The sequence below is a fragment of the Triplophysa rosa genome, linkage group LG5 (genome assembly GCF_024868665.1).
Source record: "Triplophysa rosa linkage group LG5, Trosa_1v2, whole genome shotgun sequence".
Classification (NCBI taxonomy): Eukaryota; Metazoa; Chordata; class Actinopteri; order Cypriniformes; family Nemacheilidae; genus Triplophysa; species Triplophysa rosa.
This window is the reverse complement of record NC_079894.1, coordinates 13,144,246-13,164,334: the sequence shown is the minus strand read 5'-3', so window position 1 is coordinate 13,164,334 and position 20,089 is coordinate 13,144,246. Positions and strand designations below refer to the sequence as shown.

Below are 20,089 nucleotides of genomic sequence, written 5' to 3'. Positions count from 1 at the left end.
GCTGTGTTGTAAATATACTTGGCACGGTTCACATCACGACTGACAGTTAGTCGTGACTATATTCACAATACAGCATGACCTGTTTTTTGACAATCTCAGTGCAGCAAACATGAAAAAACGTCTGCTCTCCTAAGGTCAATTTATCAGTTCCGATTGAGCAACTACTTGTACCTCACCTGCTCATGGGACTAGATTAGTCCATTACTTTAACTCATTCAACACCTATGATCCCCTCACCCTAAAGCTATGCTGACCAGGCTGCTGGACGTCCAACAACTCAAACTGTGAACTGCTCCAATTACTCAGCCCAGTGAGCATGGCCGCCAGACCCACAGGGTTGCTTATCCACAATTACCAGGGCAACATCAGTCAGTGAATGGCTACAAAGCACTACAGAGAATAGTAAACCAGCGCTAGAGACTTCCTCACACATCTAACGCCTACAGAGGTCACTTTCTTCATACTGTTCTGGACCAGAAAGACATACAGGTCATAAACGTATCTGCGAAAAACAGTATAGCTACTCCAATGAGATCCGACAGCTACAAACATGTTCTGTCAGGATTAATTACGGATGTTAGTCATATTAATGAAAAACACCTTTTATAAAGCGTGATTAAGGCTTAAGGTTAAAGCATCAATTGAAATTAGCGAATCAGTTCTTAAAGCCCTTGAAGATGTGGCAGAAGATGCCGATACTGTCTCCAGGTGAACGATTCCACTCAGCCATATTGCACGAGTCCTTGGGAGAGGCCGCGCTCGACAGACGCAGTCTGTATCTGTCAAACGCTCATGATCTACAGCGCCGGGCTTCAAGCCAGCAGATGGTGGGAGAAATTAAACTTGTGACACGGACCGTTGACTGGAGCTGAGGAAGCGGTTGGAGACCACACCTGTGGAGAAGAGAGGGTCTGCGTCCGTTGCGTGAAAGCTCCTCCCTGGAATGTGCGTAAACAAATGCTGCCCTACCAGTGAAAGACCAGGTTATTCATTCGAGCAACCGACTTGCACCTGCCATTCATGTCAAGAAAGAATTCAAAAGCTAGCTGTAAAGAAAACAAGCCACAACGACAAAACAACTTTGGATGACAGGTGGTATTTAACCTGACAAATATGGCTTTGCTAGTATGAAAAAAACTAAGTAAGCCTACCAAGTTTTGCATATCTTATCTATTTTTATGACCGGTTAACTTAAAGGGATAGTTCACACAAAAAATGACAATTATGCCATCATTTATTCACCCCCTTTGTCACTTCAAACCTGTATGACTTTCCTCTTTTTTGCAAAACACAAAAGAAGATATTTTGAAGAATGTTGGTAACCAAACAACAAATCACATTGGTTTTGTGTCTGTACAATAGAAGTGAATGGGTACCGCCATTGTTACCAATATTCTTCAAAACATCTTTTGTGTCCTAGAAAAAAAAGTCATACAGGTTTGAAATGACAGGAGGCTGAGTATATGATGACAGAATTTTTATTTTGGGGTGAACTATGCCTTAAAATGCAGTCAAATTATGAATTCTACACTCCTAACAATAGAAGTTCTTCACAGCAATGCCACAGAAGAACTATATTTGGTTCCTCAAAGAACTATTTCTTTCTTACCTTTGGTGAAACAGAAAGGTTCTATAGATCTAAAAGGTTCTTTATGGACCAAGACCAAAAATGGTTCTTCTATGGCACTGTACACCCAAAAAAGGTGCTTTAAAAGGTTCTTTGATGCCATAGAAGAACCATTTGGTTCAATAAAGAATCTTTCTGTTTCAAAAAAGGTTCTTTGTGGCTAAAAAGGTTCTTAAGATTATAAAAAAGTAAGAAAGAGATGGTTCTTTAAAGGACCTTTGACTGAATGGTGGAAACCAAATTGTGGAACCAAAAATGGTTCTTCTATGGCATCGCTGTAAAGAACCTTTTAAGCACCTTTATTTTTAAGAGTGTATAGCCCCTTTATTTTGTGTTTATAACTGGCTCTCATCGAGCAATGTTTGGCAGTTACGCCATCAAGTTCGGGCCGCTTTGATGGACAAGGGCTCCAGGTGTTTTGGAAGAGTACCTGTGCAGTTTTTGAAGGGGGAATCTAATGAGGAAACTCTATCCTCTAAAAAATCTCACTGATCCATCATTCAAAAGCATTCCTGTGGGTTCAGAGAACAGTGGAAGTCTTTCTAATATCTCACTACATCATACATGAAAGCACACACATAGACATCTTTATGTCAGTCAGAGAAAGGACAAGACCATGGAATGAGAAAAAAAGAGAGGGATTTTTCCCACCTAAATAAGGTTGACATTTTTTGTCTGTGTTCTTATTTGCGTTCAGAACTAACAGGTTATTTATGGACGAGACAAGCGAAGGCAGTTAACTAAAAATACTGGGCGCAAAACCAAGAGTGACTCCTGTTTCATACACACACCAAAGTGGTAATTTCAGATATTCACTCCTGCGCTGAAATGCGATTGTCACTCCCAGAAATCTGCAGCATGTACGTGGCCACACGCTAAGGTGCAAAATGATACCATCTTACTGTGCTTTGGACAATTATTCGGAGAATAATCGAACCGAACAATGTGAGATGAGGGTACATCCAACAAACTGCTCTGCTTTCTGTCCTCGCTTCAGACCTTGAGTATCAGTAATGTCAAATCTCTCGCTACAGTGAAACGAGAAGCAGAACCGGAGCGCTGCTAGACGAAGTCATTATGAATTCACACAGAGCCCCGTGCTGGCATCCGTACAATGTGATTACAAGAGAGGCATGGCGAATTTTTATTCAACAGCTGTGAGCAACTAACGCCCACAACCTTGGTGCAAGTGCAGCCTGGAAGTGAAACCTGTTGGTATTCTTCACAACATCTAGTTGGTGGAGACACGGAGGCCCTGAAGGCATGTTACAATGCATCAGTGGCCTTCTGTGTTAAAGGACTTCATCGCTTACACTTCCAGAGCAAAGAGCAACTAGAAAAATCAGTAATTACTGAAGAATTTCTTTGCGCAACCACCATCTGCTTGAGTCGGGATCCATCGCGCGATGTTCGCATTAATTGTTTAAGCGTTTCGATTTAAGTAACCAATTAGAGAGGCAGACGCTGTGACTCACAGACTCCTAAGCTGCGAATGACCTGCTAAATACAGGTGGGAGTGACTGAAGTTACTTCGACAAGTTCTAGCGCATCAACAAAAGTTCGCAAAGCAGGTCATCCAAGTTCTTTGTCAAGAAGTTTATGTGTGAGATGTGACTGTTTAACTTTCTTAAACGCAAACAGCTTGTTGTTTGCACAGCTCTGTCTTTTCTTGCCGCCTCATAACAACCGTGACTATCAATATAGGCCGCTTTAAAGGGCCAGTTCACCTAAAAATGAAAATCTTGTCATTACTTACTCACACGCATGTCATTTCAAATCTGTATGACTTTCTTTCTTCTGCAGAACACAAAAGAAGATATTCTGAAGAATGCTGGTAACCAAACAAAGGCGGTACCCATTGACTTCTATTGTATTGACACAAAACCAATGCAAGTGAATGGGTGCCGCCATTGTTCGGTTACCAACATTTTCCAAAATATCGTTTTTTTTGTGTTCTGCAGAAGAAAGAAAGTCATACAGGTTTGAAATGACAAGAAGGTGAGTAAATGATGACAACATTTTCATTTTTGGTGAGCTGTCCCTTTAAGAGTTTAACTAAAAAGCTGGCAGTTCTTTTCAGGTCGAACTATGATCAAAATGAATGCGTCATACTCAGACCTAACATCATTTTTTTTTATTTTTTTTTTTAAGATTTATTTTTGCCGTTTTGCCTTTAGTTGTACAGCTTAGTAAGAGAGAGGACAGGAAGCGAAGTAGGAGAGAGAGAAGGGGTGGGTTCTGGAAAGGACCATGAGACAGGAATCGAACCCGGGTCGCCCGATGCTCAATCGCGCTTACATCATTTCTATGACCTAAAGATCTGAGAAATAACACTATTTATAGCACAGATCCCCAAGACCTTTGAAATGTGGCACAGAGAACATTCTTTAGTAAGTCATCAGAGTACATCATTATCATTCAACTTCTCCTTTGCGCTGGTGTCTAAGCATCGCTGTAGGACAGAAATGATGCATTGCTAGCTATGAACAACGAGCTATATATAGAGTTGTCCTGCTGTATCCTGTGGGCGTCCAGCTAAGCCACTTCACTGTGGAGAACAGCTAAAGAGCAAACCGCCTGCCCTTAATATGGCACCTCTCTCTCTTCCGCTTCCTGTTTCCATCTGAACCCGGCCAGAGAGCTCCTGGCATCACACTTTCTTCATTAAAGGTTGCTCATTTCAACTAACTGGCCTTTGTCTGCTCCTACGCTGGGGTAAAAAATAAAGATTAAAGTGGATTACGCTGAGGGCTTGTGTTTAATAACAAATACACTGCGGTGGCCATTTTTAAATATTCATTTTATTCACTTAATGTGTGACATCACACTCTGATAAAACTTGTGGCACATCCTACATCTTGATGTGCATTAGTAAGTACATAAATGTGGCAATAAAGGGGCGGGAGCCCCCAGGCTAGTGCATTCCAGAGCAACTGAAAAAATGGGGTCAGAGGGCTATACTTAAAGCAGAGTTCACGCCCTTATGGTTTGAAATACCACGAGTTCTACTACTGACACAACAAAGCTTGCCAAAAATATCGATTAAAAGCATAGAATAGAAACCTGGGGGAATCATCAGCCACACTTCAAAACCAGGTGACCACCAATCTCATCTAGTCTCGAGTAAGACAGGATCTTTCCATCAGTGTAAATGTTCTTATGCTTCTCTGCGGCCTATTAGAAATGCTTGAAATCCTGGCAGTGTTTGAACTTTAATCACAAATCCAGTTACAATACACTGCGTTCCAAATTATTATGCAAATTGGATTTAAGTGTCGTAAACATTTAATTTTATATTGTTCAATTAAACTTATGGATGGTATTGTGTCTCAGTGCTCTTTGGATCACTGAAATCAATCTCAGACACCTGTGATAAGTAGTTTGCCAGGTGAGCCCAATTAAAGGAAAACTACTTAAGAAGGACGTTCCACATTATTAAGCAGGCCACAGGTTTCAAGCAATATGGGAAAGAAAAAGGATCTGTCTGCTGCCGAAAAGCGTCAAATAGTGCAATGTCTTGGACAAGGTATGAAAACATTAGATATTTCACGAAAACTTAAGCGAGATCATCGTACTGTGAAGAGATTTGTGGCTGATTCAGAGCACAGAAGGGTTCGTGCAGATAAAGGCAGAATGAGGAAGGTTTCTTCCAGACAAATTCATCGGATTAAGAGAGCAGCTGCAAAAATGCCATTGCAAAGCAGCAAACAGGTATTTGAAGCTGCTGGTGCCTCGGGAGTCCCGAAAACCTCAAGGTGTAGGATCCTCCAGATGCTTGCAGTTGTGCATAAACCTACTATTCGGCCACCCCTAACCAATGCTCACAAGCAGAAACGGTTGCAGTGGGCCCACACATACATGAAGACTAATTTTCAAACAGTCTTGTTTACTGATGAGTGCCGTGCAACCCTGGATGGTCCAGATGGATGGAGTAGTGGATGGTTGGTGGATGGCCACCATGTCCCAACAACGCTGCGACGTCAGCAAGGAGGTGGCGGAGTCATGTTTTGGGCTGGAATCATGGGGAGACAGCTGGTGGGCCCCTTTAGGGTCCCTGAAGGTGTGAAAATGAACTCTGCAAGGTATGTAGAGTTTCTGACTGAGCACTTTCTTCCATGGTACAAAAAGAAGAACCATGCCTTCCGTAGCAAAATCATCTTCATGCATGACAATGCACCATCTCATGCTGCAAAGAATACCTCTGTGTCATTGGCTGCTATGGGCATAAAAGGAGAGAAACTCATGGTGTGGCCACCATCCTCCCCTGACCTCAACCCTATTGAGAACCTTTGGAGCATCCTCAAGCGAAAGATCTATGATGGTGGGAGGCAGTTAGCATCAAAACAGCAGCTCTGGGAGGCTATTCTGACATCCTGCAAAGAAATTCAATCAGAAACTATCCAAAAACTCACAAGTTCAATGGATGCAAGAATTGTGAAGGTGATATCAAAGAAGGGGTCCTATGTTAACATGTAACTTGCCCTGTTAGGATGTTTTTGATTGAAATAGCTTTTGATTTCAGTAAATATGACCTCCTAATGCTGCAAATTCAACAAATGACCATTTTCAGTTTTTTACAACCTATGAAATGTTTTCAAACTCTGTTGTGCATAATAATTTGGAACAGTGCATTTTGAGTTTTTCATTTTTTAAATAAATACTGTTGTCAGTGGGAGGTTTGTTCAATAAAATTCCAAATGTACCCTAACTGTTGATTACTTGAAAATTATACTGACTGTCATTTGCATCGACAAATTAGGAAAACCAGAGAAAGATATCATTTGCATAATAATTTGGAACCCAGTGTAAAGAGTGAATCTTCAATAAAAGGCAGACATACTGTATAGTCAGCGACCTAGTCTGGCGCTAATGTACCAACCCTGATGACACATTGTACAAATCAGGTTGTTTTCCAACTCCACCCATTCACCCTTTCCTATCAAATATTATGATTAAAATCATATAAAAGTCCATTACAACATAAAAAACACCAAATGTATCTAAAATAAGCATTCAAGTATTGCAGTGTTTCCCCTAGGTTTACGGCTTTGGGGGGGTTGCGGTCTCTATATTTTGTTTGCGGCGGAGGTACGGACAATACTTTTTTTAATAAATAATGTTAAAGCAATCAATCTAATGTTTTATCAGGCCATTTACTTAATATTCTGAAAGCCACAGTCTGTATGAAACATAGAAGGTCTGGTAAATGAGAAAATGTGTTGTAGGCTCTGGTGCTGAAGCGAAGTCCCAGTGGTCTATTTCAATATACGCTACATAAAAAATGAAATTAACTTGACCTTCAAGGGGGGGCGGGAGGTGCCGTTGGAGGGGCGGGGTGCCCCCCTAAGGTAATGGTAGGGGAAACACTGTATTGTATACACCCATTGTAAATCAAGGGTCAATAGAGGCATATGCTCTTACCCTCCAGCACGGTGAGTTTAGCGCTGGTGTTGATTTCTCCCAGGCTGTTGGTGGCTGTGCACTCATAGATGGCCTCGTCCCTGTGTGTCCGAAGCGGCTGGATACGGAGAACTGAGCCTGAGCCATCATCAAATTCAATCACCTGAGAGAGACAGATAAACAACACTCAGTCAAACCTTCTACTCTCACCTTCCAAAAAGATTTCAAATTGAGTCTCTGAACTTGAGTCTCCAACAGTTTTGAGTTTTTCTAATATAAATGTCCAACCAAGGTGGATATTCTGATGGCTTTATTTCCTCATGGTAAAGAACTGATATTTTACACAGATTTCAAGCAGAGTATACGTGAGTTATGTGAAGTGGAAGCTGAGCAGAGTTTTTGCCTGAAGCAAGGAGTGAGTTTTTTTGAAAGTCTGAGCGTTTTCAGTTCACTGATATCACCCAAGTTAACGACGTGCAAATGTTGGTCCTTAAAAGAAGCGTGCTTTTCTTTTTACTTATTTTTCATTCATATGTCTCGCGGCAAGACATTTGTGATGTTAAGAACCACAGTGGTTTGGTCACAAATCGGAGTGATTAAAGAACGCTGGGAGCAAAAAGAGAAATTGCTGTCGCTCCAGTCCACTCACGTACTCTGCTTTAACCCTGCTGTGGCACTGAATGCTTGAAGTCAACAAGGTATGTACCGGGCTGTAAAACGGGACACGTCAGAATACGTAAGACATAAATCTGCCGAATATAGCTACTGTACACTCCTAATAGGTGGAGACTGTAATTTCTCCATTTGGGTTAAGGGTAGGGTTGGGCAAAATAGCTGAAAAAAATAATTTATGTATCTGCAAAAAAAACTGGACAAAAGATCTGAGCTGTTTCTCCCAAAATGCAGGAAAATAATGTTGCCCGCTTATGACCCCAAAACATCACGTGGTCATGTGGCCACAAGTGAAACCATAACACAGACAGGACAGGAAATAATGAGCAGGACAAAAGAGAAAGGTGTGAGGTGGCTGACGGCAACAGAAGAATGTATCAATGCGAGTGTGTAAGGACGAAAATAGTGTCCAGTCAGAGTGATGACGGGAAGTACAAAAGCATCATGGGAGAGACACTGACATGGCAAGGAAAGTCAGGGGAAGACAGTTAGTCACCTCGAAACGCTGGGAGCTAACTTTCTTTCCTTTCTTCATCCATGTGATCCGAGGCTTGGGCTCACCCGCTGCTTGGCACACAAAAGATGCCACTCCTCCTGAAATCCCTGTCTGGTCCTCTGGAGATTTGATAAAATTTGGCATGCCTAGGGAAGTGAGGTGGAAAGCAGAGAGAGGGCAACAAAAAGAGAGAAAGGGGGAGAAAGAACAGCCATTAATTCCTGAATTGTGGTCAAACACAACTGTGCAAAAGCAGTTATCAATGGATATCCGTACACTGGAACAAAGTTAACAACTGATTCATTGTCACCACGACACCTGCAGCTGAGCCTGAGAGAGGCTTTCCCCCCCAGTCTATAAGGGGGAAAAAAGCCTGTTCACCATATGACAGCTCGATGAATAGGGCCAAAAATGAATACACTGTCATTCATTCTCATCCTCATGTCATTCCAAATGCGACCAGCTTCACGGGAGAAGAATCAGTGAATAGTGACTTCAGTCTGTTCGTCTCACAAAGTTATCATATGGCTTCAAAAGCCACAGTACACTGCACAAACCATACAGAAAACACATATTATACAGCAGTGGAAAAAATTAAGAGACCATTAGGGGTGACCCCGAATAGTCGAAGATTCGATGCTTCGATAGGAGGAGACTGATTCGACTACCGACCTCACAGTCAAATCTTCGTAGGTGTGTTATGCAATGGGGATCATGCCATTTTGCTTATATGGGCAGTGGCATAGCAGCCGGCAAAAATATTATTTATGATGTATATGCATATGAGCACGAGGTCTGGCTCAGACCCAGCACAGGATCGTGTCTCTTCACGTCTTCTGCTCTGTGAGAGTGGTAAAGAGAAGCAGCACGTTCCGCACGCACCCGCACATGACTCGCAAATGAATGTGTACACCGTTTCAAAACTTGTGTCACTTACTGAATGTTTGGGCATTTAAATATGTATGAATATTTTGTCTGTAAATGCATGTAGTTCGTTACTTAGACTGAACTTTGTGCTGCATGATACAAAAAAAAAAGAATAAAGAAAGTAATATAACCAAAATCACAGCATATAGCAAGCACGGCGCAGACTTTTGGAACTTGTCATTTTCTGCACTGAAAGCAAGCGTGCGTGACGGGAGGACGGAGAAAGAGTGCACAGGAAAAAAGGTGAAAGGGAATTTTTGACTGTTTAAATGGTAAGATGCTTTATTGAATTCCTCTTTTACATGCGGTAAATAAAGTAACTTTATTGGTAGTTCATTGGTAATGAATGTGCTGTATTCCCGTTTGTAAAAAATAATTCATTATTATCGAGGAGTTTTGAGGCGAGATCTGGTCTAGTAGCCTAAGTGGCACAGCATTGTTACGTGATGTTTAAGGGAAATGTCCATTAATTTGACTATTTTTGGCTTGTGTTTTGAATTTATGTTCCCTTGCATTTCAGACATTTTGCCTAACACATTTATTTTGCACATTGTGACTTGAATCTGGCACATTTAGTTTTTCTTTTTTTATTTATTACAATCGATATTCAGGTCTAAACAAATTCTGTAAATGAATGTTTGATTGTTTTTTGGTGCATCAATGTTGCGCTGCACTTTGCGCTGCACCTTTAACCACCTGGTGTCGTCCGCATAGGCACACATGCACACACGCACATGTCTGGTTTACTATCTCCGTGGGGACAGTCCATAGGCGTAATGAGTTGTATACTGTACAAACTGTATATTTTATCCCCTATCCCTAACCCAACCCCTAAACCTAAAGATCATAGAACACTTTTTGCATTTTTAGATTTAAAAAAAATATTGTTCTGTACAATTTATAAGCTTTTTTGCCCGTGGGGACCAAAATTGAGTGACACGAGTCCCCATGTGTTGGTGTGCATTCAGGTTTAGGTCCCCACCGGGATATACACACACGCGCACACTCACGCCGCACACACACACACACACGCACGTATGATTCGACTATCAGTCGACTATAGGCAAGACGTGACAATTCTGATTCGATTATGTAATTCCTTAGTCGGGGACACCCCCCTAGAGACCATTCCAAATCTTCCTTCATTTCTAGATGTATAGTGGTCATTCCAGCCCAGTGTCTGTTAAATTTCAACAAAATCAAACCTCAGGAGTGACAAAGTCATCCAACAGCAATGTGAAAGGCTGACAGCATGATAAGACACATGAAAACGGTTTTAAAATCACATAAGGTTATCGCATAAAAAATATTTTTTGAACTTTGAAATACGAACTTAAAATGCATGTACACATATCATTGTTGTATTGCTTTGCGATATATGATGTCTAAAAAAATACAGAACATATTTTCTGTTATTTTTACCTGTTTCTTCAGTTTTCATGATATGCAAATAAATGGAAACAGAAACAATATTTATAAATAAATATTGTTAGTAGTTCACATAATGAAACAAAAATGATAATTTTACCTAAACACATACCTATAAATAGTAAATACAGAAAAAGTGAAAAGTGAAATACAGAAAATTTTAATCCGCAGCAGTATTATGTATAGCACATTCAGAAAAACTGGAAATAATTTAAGAGGTCTGTTATTTTTTCCTTAGCTATGTATACGAATAATAAAAAACAGCAGGGATATTTATGTACCTGGCTGTCACATATACACACAAAAGGAATAAGATAAGATTTAAAGGGGAGATTACGTTACGGGGAAATGTTGATATGTGTGGTAACTAAACAACCTTTGTGTTGGTTTGTTAAGACCAGCCACAGCACGCTGCAGTTCACTATTTTCTGGGAGAGCAGCTTACACACCCTGCATCCTTGTCACACATTTACAATACAAACATCAATGGGACGTGTTTCATCACTGCTCTGACTGGATGGGGCGGTGTGAAGATAAAGACCCACGCGTATCGCATGAGTCAATTCAAAACACGTAATGGCTCGTTTTGAAGAACATCAATGTCAGATCAGGTAGAGCACGACCATTTGGCAATGCGCGGCTACGACGCAACATTCAATGGGAGAAAGGTGATACTCACGGTACACCATGGTACTCTCAGATGTTATGTTAAGAAAAACTCATCTTGTTGTGCCTCATCTTGCAGCACAAAAAGATTCATGTACAAAGTGACCGTGTAACACAACAATAAGTGTGCCACACTGCAAAGGTATTAAGAACTTAAGGACTGCCCTTCATCTTTCCCATTAATGATTTTTATAAAATGTATAAAAAGCACAGAAAATTAATATACAAACAAGATCATGACATTTTTTAATCATTCATTTAATTCTATAAGCCGCATGATTTTTGATCATCTCGCAGATGGGAAGGACACAAAATCCATTATCACAACAAAACATCTCCATTGAACCACATGGGTCTTGATGTTCTAGCACACTGGTTCTCAAACTTTTTCAGGAGGAGGCCTCTTTGTGTAGGTTGAATCCTTTTAATGGCCCCCCCAAAAGAAAACTCATGATCCTCAAACTTACAATTTTACTTACAAATTTTAGATTGTACCAAAAACAAATGAATTTGTACAATGCTGGAACAACAATTCTGCTAGTAGCCTTATGTCTCTGATGTTGAATATACAAAATTTGTTATTCTACATTTCATAACATATAACAAATTGTTATAAAACAGTTTTGACAGTTAACAATAATATTGTCTGAAAAGTACAACAAAAGTATTGAATACTGAACAGTAATTTATGATGTCCATAGTAGAAGATGAATACTGAAAAGTTAATTTACATATGATTGTAAAAAAGTGCATTAAACTTCTTACATTTGAATGTAGTAAATGACAGTGGCTCAAGTTTGGTTTGCAATTTGAACAGCAATCTGTTTTTTCAGCAATCTTTTTTTCTGCAAGAAACATAAAAAAATATCTGCTCTACTTAAAAAAGAAATAATTTTTCAATATAGAAGACATATACAATATTATACAAGTTTTACAATATAAAAGAAATCATGCAATACAGACACATCAATTTAGTAACCACTGTACAAGTACACACAACCTGCCTCAGTGGGAAGGGTGAGACTGTCTATCTTTGCAGAGCTTATCAATTCTGGGTGTTATTGGGGACAGGCAAACTCTCAAGTCATCTTCCCCATTAAGCCGTGCCCTGTATTTAGTCTTTATTGCCATCATGGCTGAGAAAGATGTCTCACAAAGGTATGTTGTTGGGAAAGGCAGCAATATTCTCATGGCTTGAAGAGCAACCTCCTTGTACACCTTTTCAACTGTGGGCCAAAATTCTGCTGGGCCCTGCTAATTAAATCTCATCCTGAGAGTACGATCACTGGACAGCTCCAAAAGTTCATCTTCAGCATTTCCACTGAGGCCACTGGCCATCACATCACAAGAAAAGGGATCTCGAACCCAGTCATATTTCTCCATGTCGATGTCTGTGAAGTAGCGACTGAAACGTTCATTCAGTGAGGTGAGGTGACTGGTAATGGTGTTGAGCATGAAGTCCACTGCCATGCAGTTTGTATCCAAAAATTCAGATAGATTTGGAAACATGTCAGTGATGCTTCTTTGTAGTTTACGTACCCACAGGTCAATTTTTCTCCTGAATGCATTTATTTTGTCACTTGCCTCCAGTATTGTGGAATAACATCCCTGAATGGACAGATTCAGTCCATTGAGACTACTGAAAATGTCTGCAAGGTAGGCTAGTTTTGCCAACCACTGTTGGTCAGAAAAAACTGTTCTAGATCAGGTTTATGTTCTTTCAAAAAATCACGAAGCTCACGTCTCAGTTCAAACACTCGCTTTAAAACCTTTCCACGTGAGAGCCACCGCACCTCTGAATGTAACAGTAGCCGATCATGAGCTGCTCCCATGTCTGTGCATAGTTTTGCGAAGAGACGTGACTTCAGCGGTCTTGACTTCACGAAGTTGACAGCCGCTACTACTACTTCCAACACATCATGCAGGTCGGGTGCCATCGACTTCGATGCAAGTGCTTGACGATGAAGCATACAGTGAGTGGCTGCGATCTTTGGATTTATGGCTTGAATTCGGGTGACAACTCCACTCCTGTGCCCAGTCATTGCTGCAGCAACATCAGTGCAAACAGACACGCATTTTTCCCAACTCAGATTTTCTTCTACCATAAAAGTGTCCAACATTTTGAAAATTTCCTCACCTGTGGCTCTCCCCTCGAGTTCTTTTGAAAATAAAAAAATCTTCCATAATTTTACTGTCCAATAAATATCGAACGTACACTAATAACTGCGCAGCGCTACTAACGTCAGTGCATTCATCAAGCTGAAGCACGAACTGCTCACACGATCGTAATCTTTCGGTCAGTTGAGATTTTACATCAAAAGAGATGTCTTTGATCCGCCTGCTTACTGTATCGTTGGACAGCGGTATGGATTTAATCTTATTCGCGGCCTCCTCCCCGACCATCACTCAGCACATATCTCCTCCTGCTGGAAGTATTAATTCCTCCCCGATCGTGTGAGACTTTTTACATTTTGGCTGTTGGCAGGGCTGCAACATACGATGCTTGCTGTGCTTTCTCAGGTATTGTCGTGATGTTAGTCAGTCGAACCTTTTGCTTGACGTATTCTTCTTTCTTTCTCCTTCCTTCCTTTTATTTGCATGCTCCGGATGAATTGTTGTGAGATGTCGGTTGATTTTATAAGGTTTCAGTGCTTCAACGGATAAAATCTTCAAGCACAGTGTGCACTGTGGTCTGCCGTCACTATATTCCATAAAGCCATATTTTATGTAAGAGTCGTCAAATTTACGCAGTTTCGTTTTTTTTACGCTGGGCTCTTGTGTATTTACCTTCTCAGCTGAGACACTGCATGCTCTATCTAAAAACGTGTCCATTTTAAATAGTCTTAGCATTTATCAGCGTGTTCACTAGTACGTCAACAGTTTGGTGACGTTTCAGCGTGAGCGTAGTGTGTTGCGTATAATTGATATTATTATTATTTTTTTTTAAATATTTCAATTTTTTAAAATACATCATAGTTCACATAGGACAATCCTAACTTGCATAAAGGTAAAATATATTTTTTAAATACTTTCATATTCTAGAATTTCTTTGCGGTCCCCGTAGCGCCATCTAGTGGCCCCCCAGGGGCCGCGGCCCCCAGTTTGAGAACTGCTGTTCTAGCAGGAGCTCCATGGTGGAAATCCAATCTCAGTCAAACGGGAGATAAATTACAGCTGTGTGGGGACTACACATGGTAGTAAGTATAATGTTCTCGAATGGAACAAGCCGAGGGTATACACCGGAACACCTTTATACTCCAGAATCTGAGGGGTAGTTGGGAAGACATCAAAATCGATAACTAGTATAACATAACATAGCACCTACAGGCGGGTGGTGGAGTTCTGACTAGCAGGCAGGAGGTGTTTGTTAAATCATCTCTACGGTGTGTCAGGCGGCTGACAAGAAAGGCTTTTTGGAGATGGGGTGGTTGAAGTCGCCCTTGCTCTAGGACATAACCCCCGTTGGAGCTTCATCTGAGGAGAAGAGCCACAACTGTGCGACTGTGTATATGCACCCGTATGTGGATCCATTGTAAAATCTAAGACGATGTGTACCACACCAGCACCCCTCTGACCCACAGGAGTATTGGTTGGCCTGACATTTAAATGACATTTAAGTGTCTGTTCCCCTGGAGACTGGTTTGATTGGCACAGTAGACCAATGCATACCCTCATAAAAGCTCTTCCTGACACTTTTACCTCCATTATACCCACACGAGATGGAAAAGAAAGTGTTTTTGAGAGATTATGTCCTTCTCCTACAATTAGCAGCATCTTTTAGCTACTGGGAGATTAATGAGAAAACCACAAGAGTCTCCGGAAATGATGCTGCGATGATAAGCACTAACCAGAGATAGGGGATAAAAGCCACTGTAAATGCACCAGAAATTAACTAGAAACATAAAATGTGGATGAGAGCTGTATAATCTAACAAAGGGTCATGGCATTTATAAAAAAAATCTAGGAAGCACTCCAACACGGCACCTTAAAAATATACAAAAAACCCCAAGGTGATTTCCCAAACATGGACACTTGGGTGTTTGTGTGCACTTCTTAGTGGTCTACTGTATCTTTAACACATATCATGACATTTCTATTAGATGTGAGAAGAGTGCACAGACGAACAGATCGGTGTGCATTAAAGGCAGGATAGGTGATCCTGTCCAGAAACATTTCTTGTCATGCTGGTTGGAAATCTCTTTACATCCTGATCGTAATCAAGAAGTATAGTGGTCAAATAATATTTTTATAATTATATATCGTCTGTGAAAGGCGTAGGACCAAAAAACGTTCGCCCAATCAAAACGTTCTGGCCGAACGCTGTGACTGGTACATTTTCAGCCAACGTATTTTACATACCACTGTGCACTCTGTTCACGCAGACATCATACGTCATCAGCGCGCTCACGTCCGCTGTGTCAATGTAGGGAGAATGGCGGACAATCAGCAACAATCAAACTTTCCTGCGGAACCGACAACAAGTAAATCTACAAAACGAAAGTCAGTTTTTGAAGAAACGTCTGGATCATGAAAGAGGGAAAAACTCGAATTAACATTGGTTCAGCTTTTACACGATGGAGACAGCTCCGGCACGCAAAGGGTCTGAAAGATGATACCATGGTTGCTCTCTTTCGTTTGGACAGGTATGTACATGCTTCGAGAAGAATTTAATGTATTTAGTTTGTAATTCGTGTTTGGAGGAGCGTGCCTTTGGACGGCAAATCGCATAGAGGGTGGGACTCTAATTTCAGTGCTAGCAGGCTAAAATTAGCACCTTTCCAAATCAACCACCCCACCTTTAACTAATCCGGTCACATGTTCCGAATTAAAGCACATATAAACTGCAGGGAGTTTAGCAGATGAAACGCACGAACGGCCCAACAATCATCCTGGGGGAAGGCAGATATTAAACGATCACTGGGTGATGTAGAAAGCAAATCTTAGAGAAGGTACATTAATAGCCTCTCGAAGCATTAATCTGTGTCACAAACCGCCGTATTACACTTCTGACCCGAGACAGCAGCAAAAACACAGCACTAGAAAGATCGGAGGAACATTTCAGGCCTTAAATACATAATTTAAAAATATTTTATTAAATATTACTTCCTGCATTTGGAGTCAAAGCTCACAATCACCATGTATAACCACTGACACACTTAACCCCACAGCTATTTTTTCTCATTTTAATAGCTTTTAATATAATAACTGAATTCTGGTATTATCTTTTTTAATTCTGGGATGAACTAAAGAAACAAAAAATGGATTCATTATTAATTCACCATTGTTTTATTTGAATTTTTAGATTAAAAATACTTTTACCTTATTCACTCTCCTCTAATTCCGATTTGCCCACCAAGAGACCCTTCCTACCCACTTTTCAGCAATGAGTGACTTTTTATCTTCTAGGTGCTCTTGAAACATTTGCAGAGCTCAAGTGTTAAAGCCAACAGACAGGCGTATAATGCAGTTGTGCCCTTAACATGTTTGTGAATTGACAGACGAGAGGTTCAGGGTCACTTGATGCTCAAAGAAACTCTGTTGAAAACAAAGGTCAGAAGAGAAGATGAGAGAGACCAGGCTCTGACCTCCCATGTGCTTGTGCTATCGTCCAAGTCTTTTTGTATTAACCAACTCAATAAAATCCACAGGCACCAGAACAGGTGGCCTTAGACACCTGTTGACATTCATTTCCTACCGTCATGCTTTAAACAGTGGCACAAGGCCAATATAACAGGGGGACAGACATACGGGCAAGGATCGGGCCGCAAAATCCTGTCTGAAAACTTTTACTTGCGAACTGATTTAACGTGCGCCTCTAAATTTTCTCCATTTGCAAATTGAGTACTTGAGGCTTTTTCCCTGGAGGTGTTACAAAATGCATCTGAATTTTGTAGGAATGTTTTAAGCATTTATGCGGCTTTTAAGAAGAAAGCAATTAGAGTGGAGATGACAAATGGATGCCGGCAATTAGCAGCATTCCCGCTCCGCAGAAACACCCGATGCGAATTGAGTGCAAGGATCAATACGCAAACCATAGAGCCGTCCATTCATTCACATTAATAATAGATTAGCAAGTTATCATTTTCACTCGTGTGCTTAGCGGAAATGTGTCCGATGCTATCAGCTGCTGTTGTTTTAGTGGAACTTGTCCATTAACTGGGTTTTAGATCTTTTGCAGGATTTTGCTTTCAATTAACTCTACATAAAGCCAGTTGTTTCGCTATATCAGTTCAATATCTCTGGTATCCTTCATTAACATACGCAATTCCCTCGCCAAATCGAATGCATTGGCATCTGCTTCAAACGTTAAGGGGGGCGAAGAGGCTTTTAGATGAAGTGGTGAACTGCTGAAAAGTTCAAACTTACTAACACTTTTTAGACCTTGCGATGTGTCAGTTATAATAAATGTACTGTTCAAGCAGCCTACATGGAGATAAAGATATCAGTTAGCGGGGACTAAAACTAAATGGTAACACTTTACAATAAGGTCTCGTTGGTTATCAGTTAACACATTAGTTAATGCTAACATGAACTAACAATGGTTATTAGTAAATGTTAATGTTAGATAATACAAATGCAAGCTTATTGTGCATTAACTAATGATAACAGATGCTATTTTGATTTAAATATGTATTTAAATACTTTAAATAATGGACTGAGATGATGAAGTACTATGCCTCTACGCTGTAGAAGTATTGTTCATGTTATCTAATGTAGTTAACTAATGTTAACAAATGGAACCATATTGAGAAGTGTTCCCAAATAAATAAATAACCCAGCACCAGGGTGGATTTTTTCCCTGAGCATTATCGGCGCACTTTCTTGCGTTATGAAATTATTTAGCAGAATGTGCAGAACACAAGCTCCGAGTACAATTATGCATATCCCTCTGTGAGGGGCACTAAAGTAATGGCTCTCCTCCTAAAACGCAGATTATCTACTGGAGAATTATCTTAAATTTGTGCATTCCCATGACCGGAGCCCCCTCAGAGCTGACAGAAACCAAGATTAAATAAAGTTCCTTATGCTGCTTGAGTGGAGGGTACACAGTCAAATCGTTTACTAAAAGCATTAGCTCAATGTTCCCTCATGCGTCTTTGACAAGTCGATGAAAAAAGAGCTTCCTGTTAAGGGAGGTAAGCTGTATCATATGACTGGGGGGGTTAGCGTTACTTTGGCTTTTAAACCAGGGTCTTCAAAGCTGTGACTCATTTGTGGTTTCCACCGCCGACATGATATTGGATCAAACACAGAGACGGTCAATCATGAGGGAATATCATTACTTCCTCATTACTCTGGCCTCATGATAGAACAATCGAGTTATTCTGTCTCGCAGAGAAAACCTTCCTGTTTAGAGAGAGCCATCAATATTAAAACGTATGCACTGGCGCAAGGGCATTCCCGCTGAGTTCTCATAGGGATACTGTTATTATGAGCACAACACACCTTGAAAGCATGTCTACAAAAGCCTGGTGTCGTGCTGTTGGCAAAAGAAATGTGTGTATTAGAGAAGAGATATCTGAACGGAACGGTTGGCCGATGATAACACAAGGCCACAAACTGCTGGTGAGACAGTACATGAAGTTTGGTGTGCTTACGGTGGGCAGGCACTATGAAAGATTAAGAAGCCATGAAATATCAGCAGATTGGAATGCTTTGAAAGGTTAACCTAAAGTTATTGTCTGAGAACCTCAGGAGTATTCACTGCAGGTATGCACTTACCCGAAGGGTACAATTTTGACACAAACATAAATGGCAGTAACTCTGGCGACTTTTTTATTTGCTATGACCTGCACGTTATCTGAGTTAACCTGGTATTTTCCTCAGAGGATTCATCCAGTGGATGGTGAGCTGCGGGAGCAATATACAATTTTAGCCTTATCCTCGGCTACGGCTGAACACACTAAGAAATGAAAATGTAGGAGTGGGAAATCTACCTGTGGTTTGCTTTGATTTTCTTTAAACTAATGACTTCAGTAAACGGTCACAAATTTTCACAAAAGATTCATTAATTTGGTTATCTATAGTAATCATATGTATATTTATTTGTTTGTTTTGCAAGTTAACACTAAATAAAAGAGACACTGCACGTTTACAACTCCTATAAAAAAATCATTTGCTGTCGTGCTGTAAATTCCCTGCAGAAAACAGTGATGCATAATCAAAATTTCATCAAGCCACGAATATTGAATATTTGAGTATGAGAAACGCATGCCTGCCACTGTATATCACATGAATATAAAGTATAATATCCTTTATAGTATATTATAGTTTTTGAGGCTCTTAATGCATCAGATCTGGCTGGGATTAGTAGAAGCAGGGTGATGCTAAAGCTCTCAGTTTAAAGGCAGATGTCACCTTGATGCAGCCAGTGTCATTGACCGGCAGGTGCCGAGAGAAAGTGCTCACCCGGGGGGACGAAGGTACGGCAAGGAGATCAGTGGCTAGACGCCGGGTGAATGGAGAACCGTTATGGATTATGTCATCCATCACAGACAAAGCCCCTCTGACCCACGCTAACCAAATTAATCAGCTTCCCAAGATAAAGGCCCCCTTCAAGACCACCCATTCACTGCTCTTACATCTTTACCTCTGGCCTTTTCTACAAGTCTGCATCACTTAAACTTTCACACCATGTGCCAGAGAAAATTTAATTACAGTCCTTTTGGGATCTGAACACAAATGAGTCTAGACTTGACTGGGGCATTCATTAAAATGAATTCACCATAACAGACCCACAGCTACAAAACACTGCGAGAGATTCGGTGCATCCAACGATTGATTCTATAATAATCTAAAAAAAACATTTTTATATGCATTATACAACAAAACTAAAATAAGTGTTCGTAATTATGAAATTTGGTTATTATTTG

At 40.6% G+C, this 20,089-nt stretch overlaps 1 protein-coding gene across 15 annotated transcripts in view; it reads right to left on the bottom strand.

The window, feature by feature from the left end:
- Positions 1-20,089, bottom strand: part of ptprfb (protein tyrosine phosphatase receptor type Fb) — a 196,879-nt gene that overhangs the window by 84,410 nt on the left and 92,380 nt on the right. For all 15 annotated transcript variants that reach the window (XM_057333340.1, XM_057333342.1, XM_057333345.1 and 12 more), the window contains exons 3-4: positions 8,196-8,341; positions 7,049-7,190 (exon numbers count right to left, since the gene is read on the bottom strand). In XM_057333340.1, the coding sequence (XP_057189323.1) occupies positions 7,049-7,190; positions 8,196-8,341 (288 nt within the window). The remainder of the gene's footprint in view (positions 1-7,048; positions 7,191-8,195; positions 8,342-20,089) is intronic.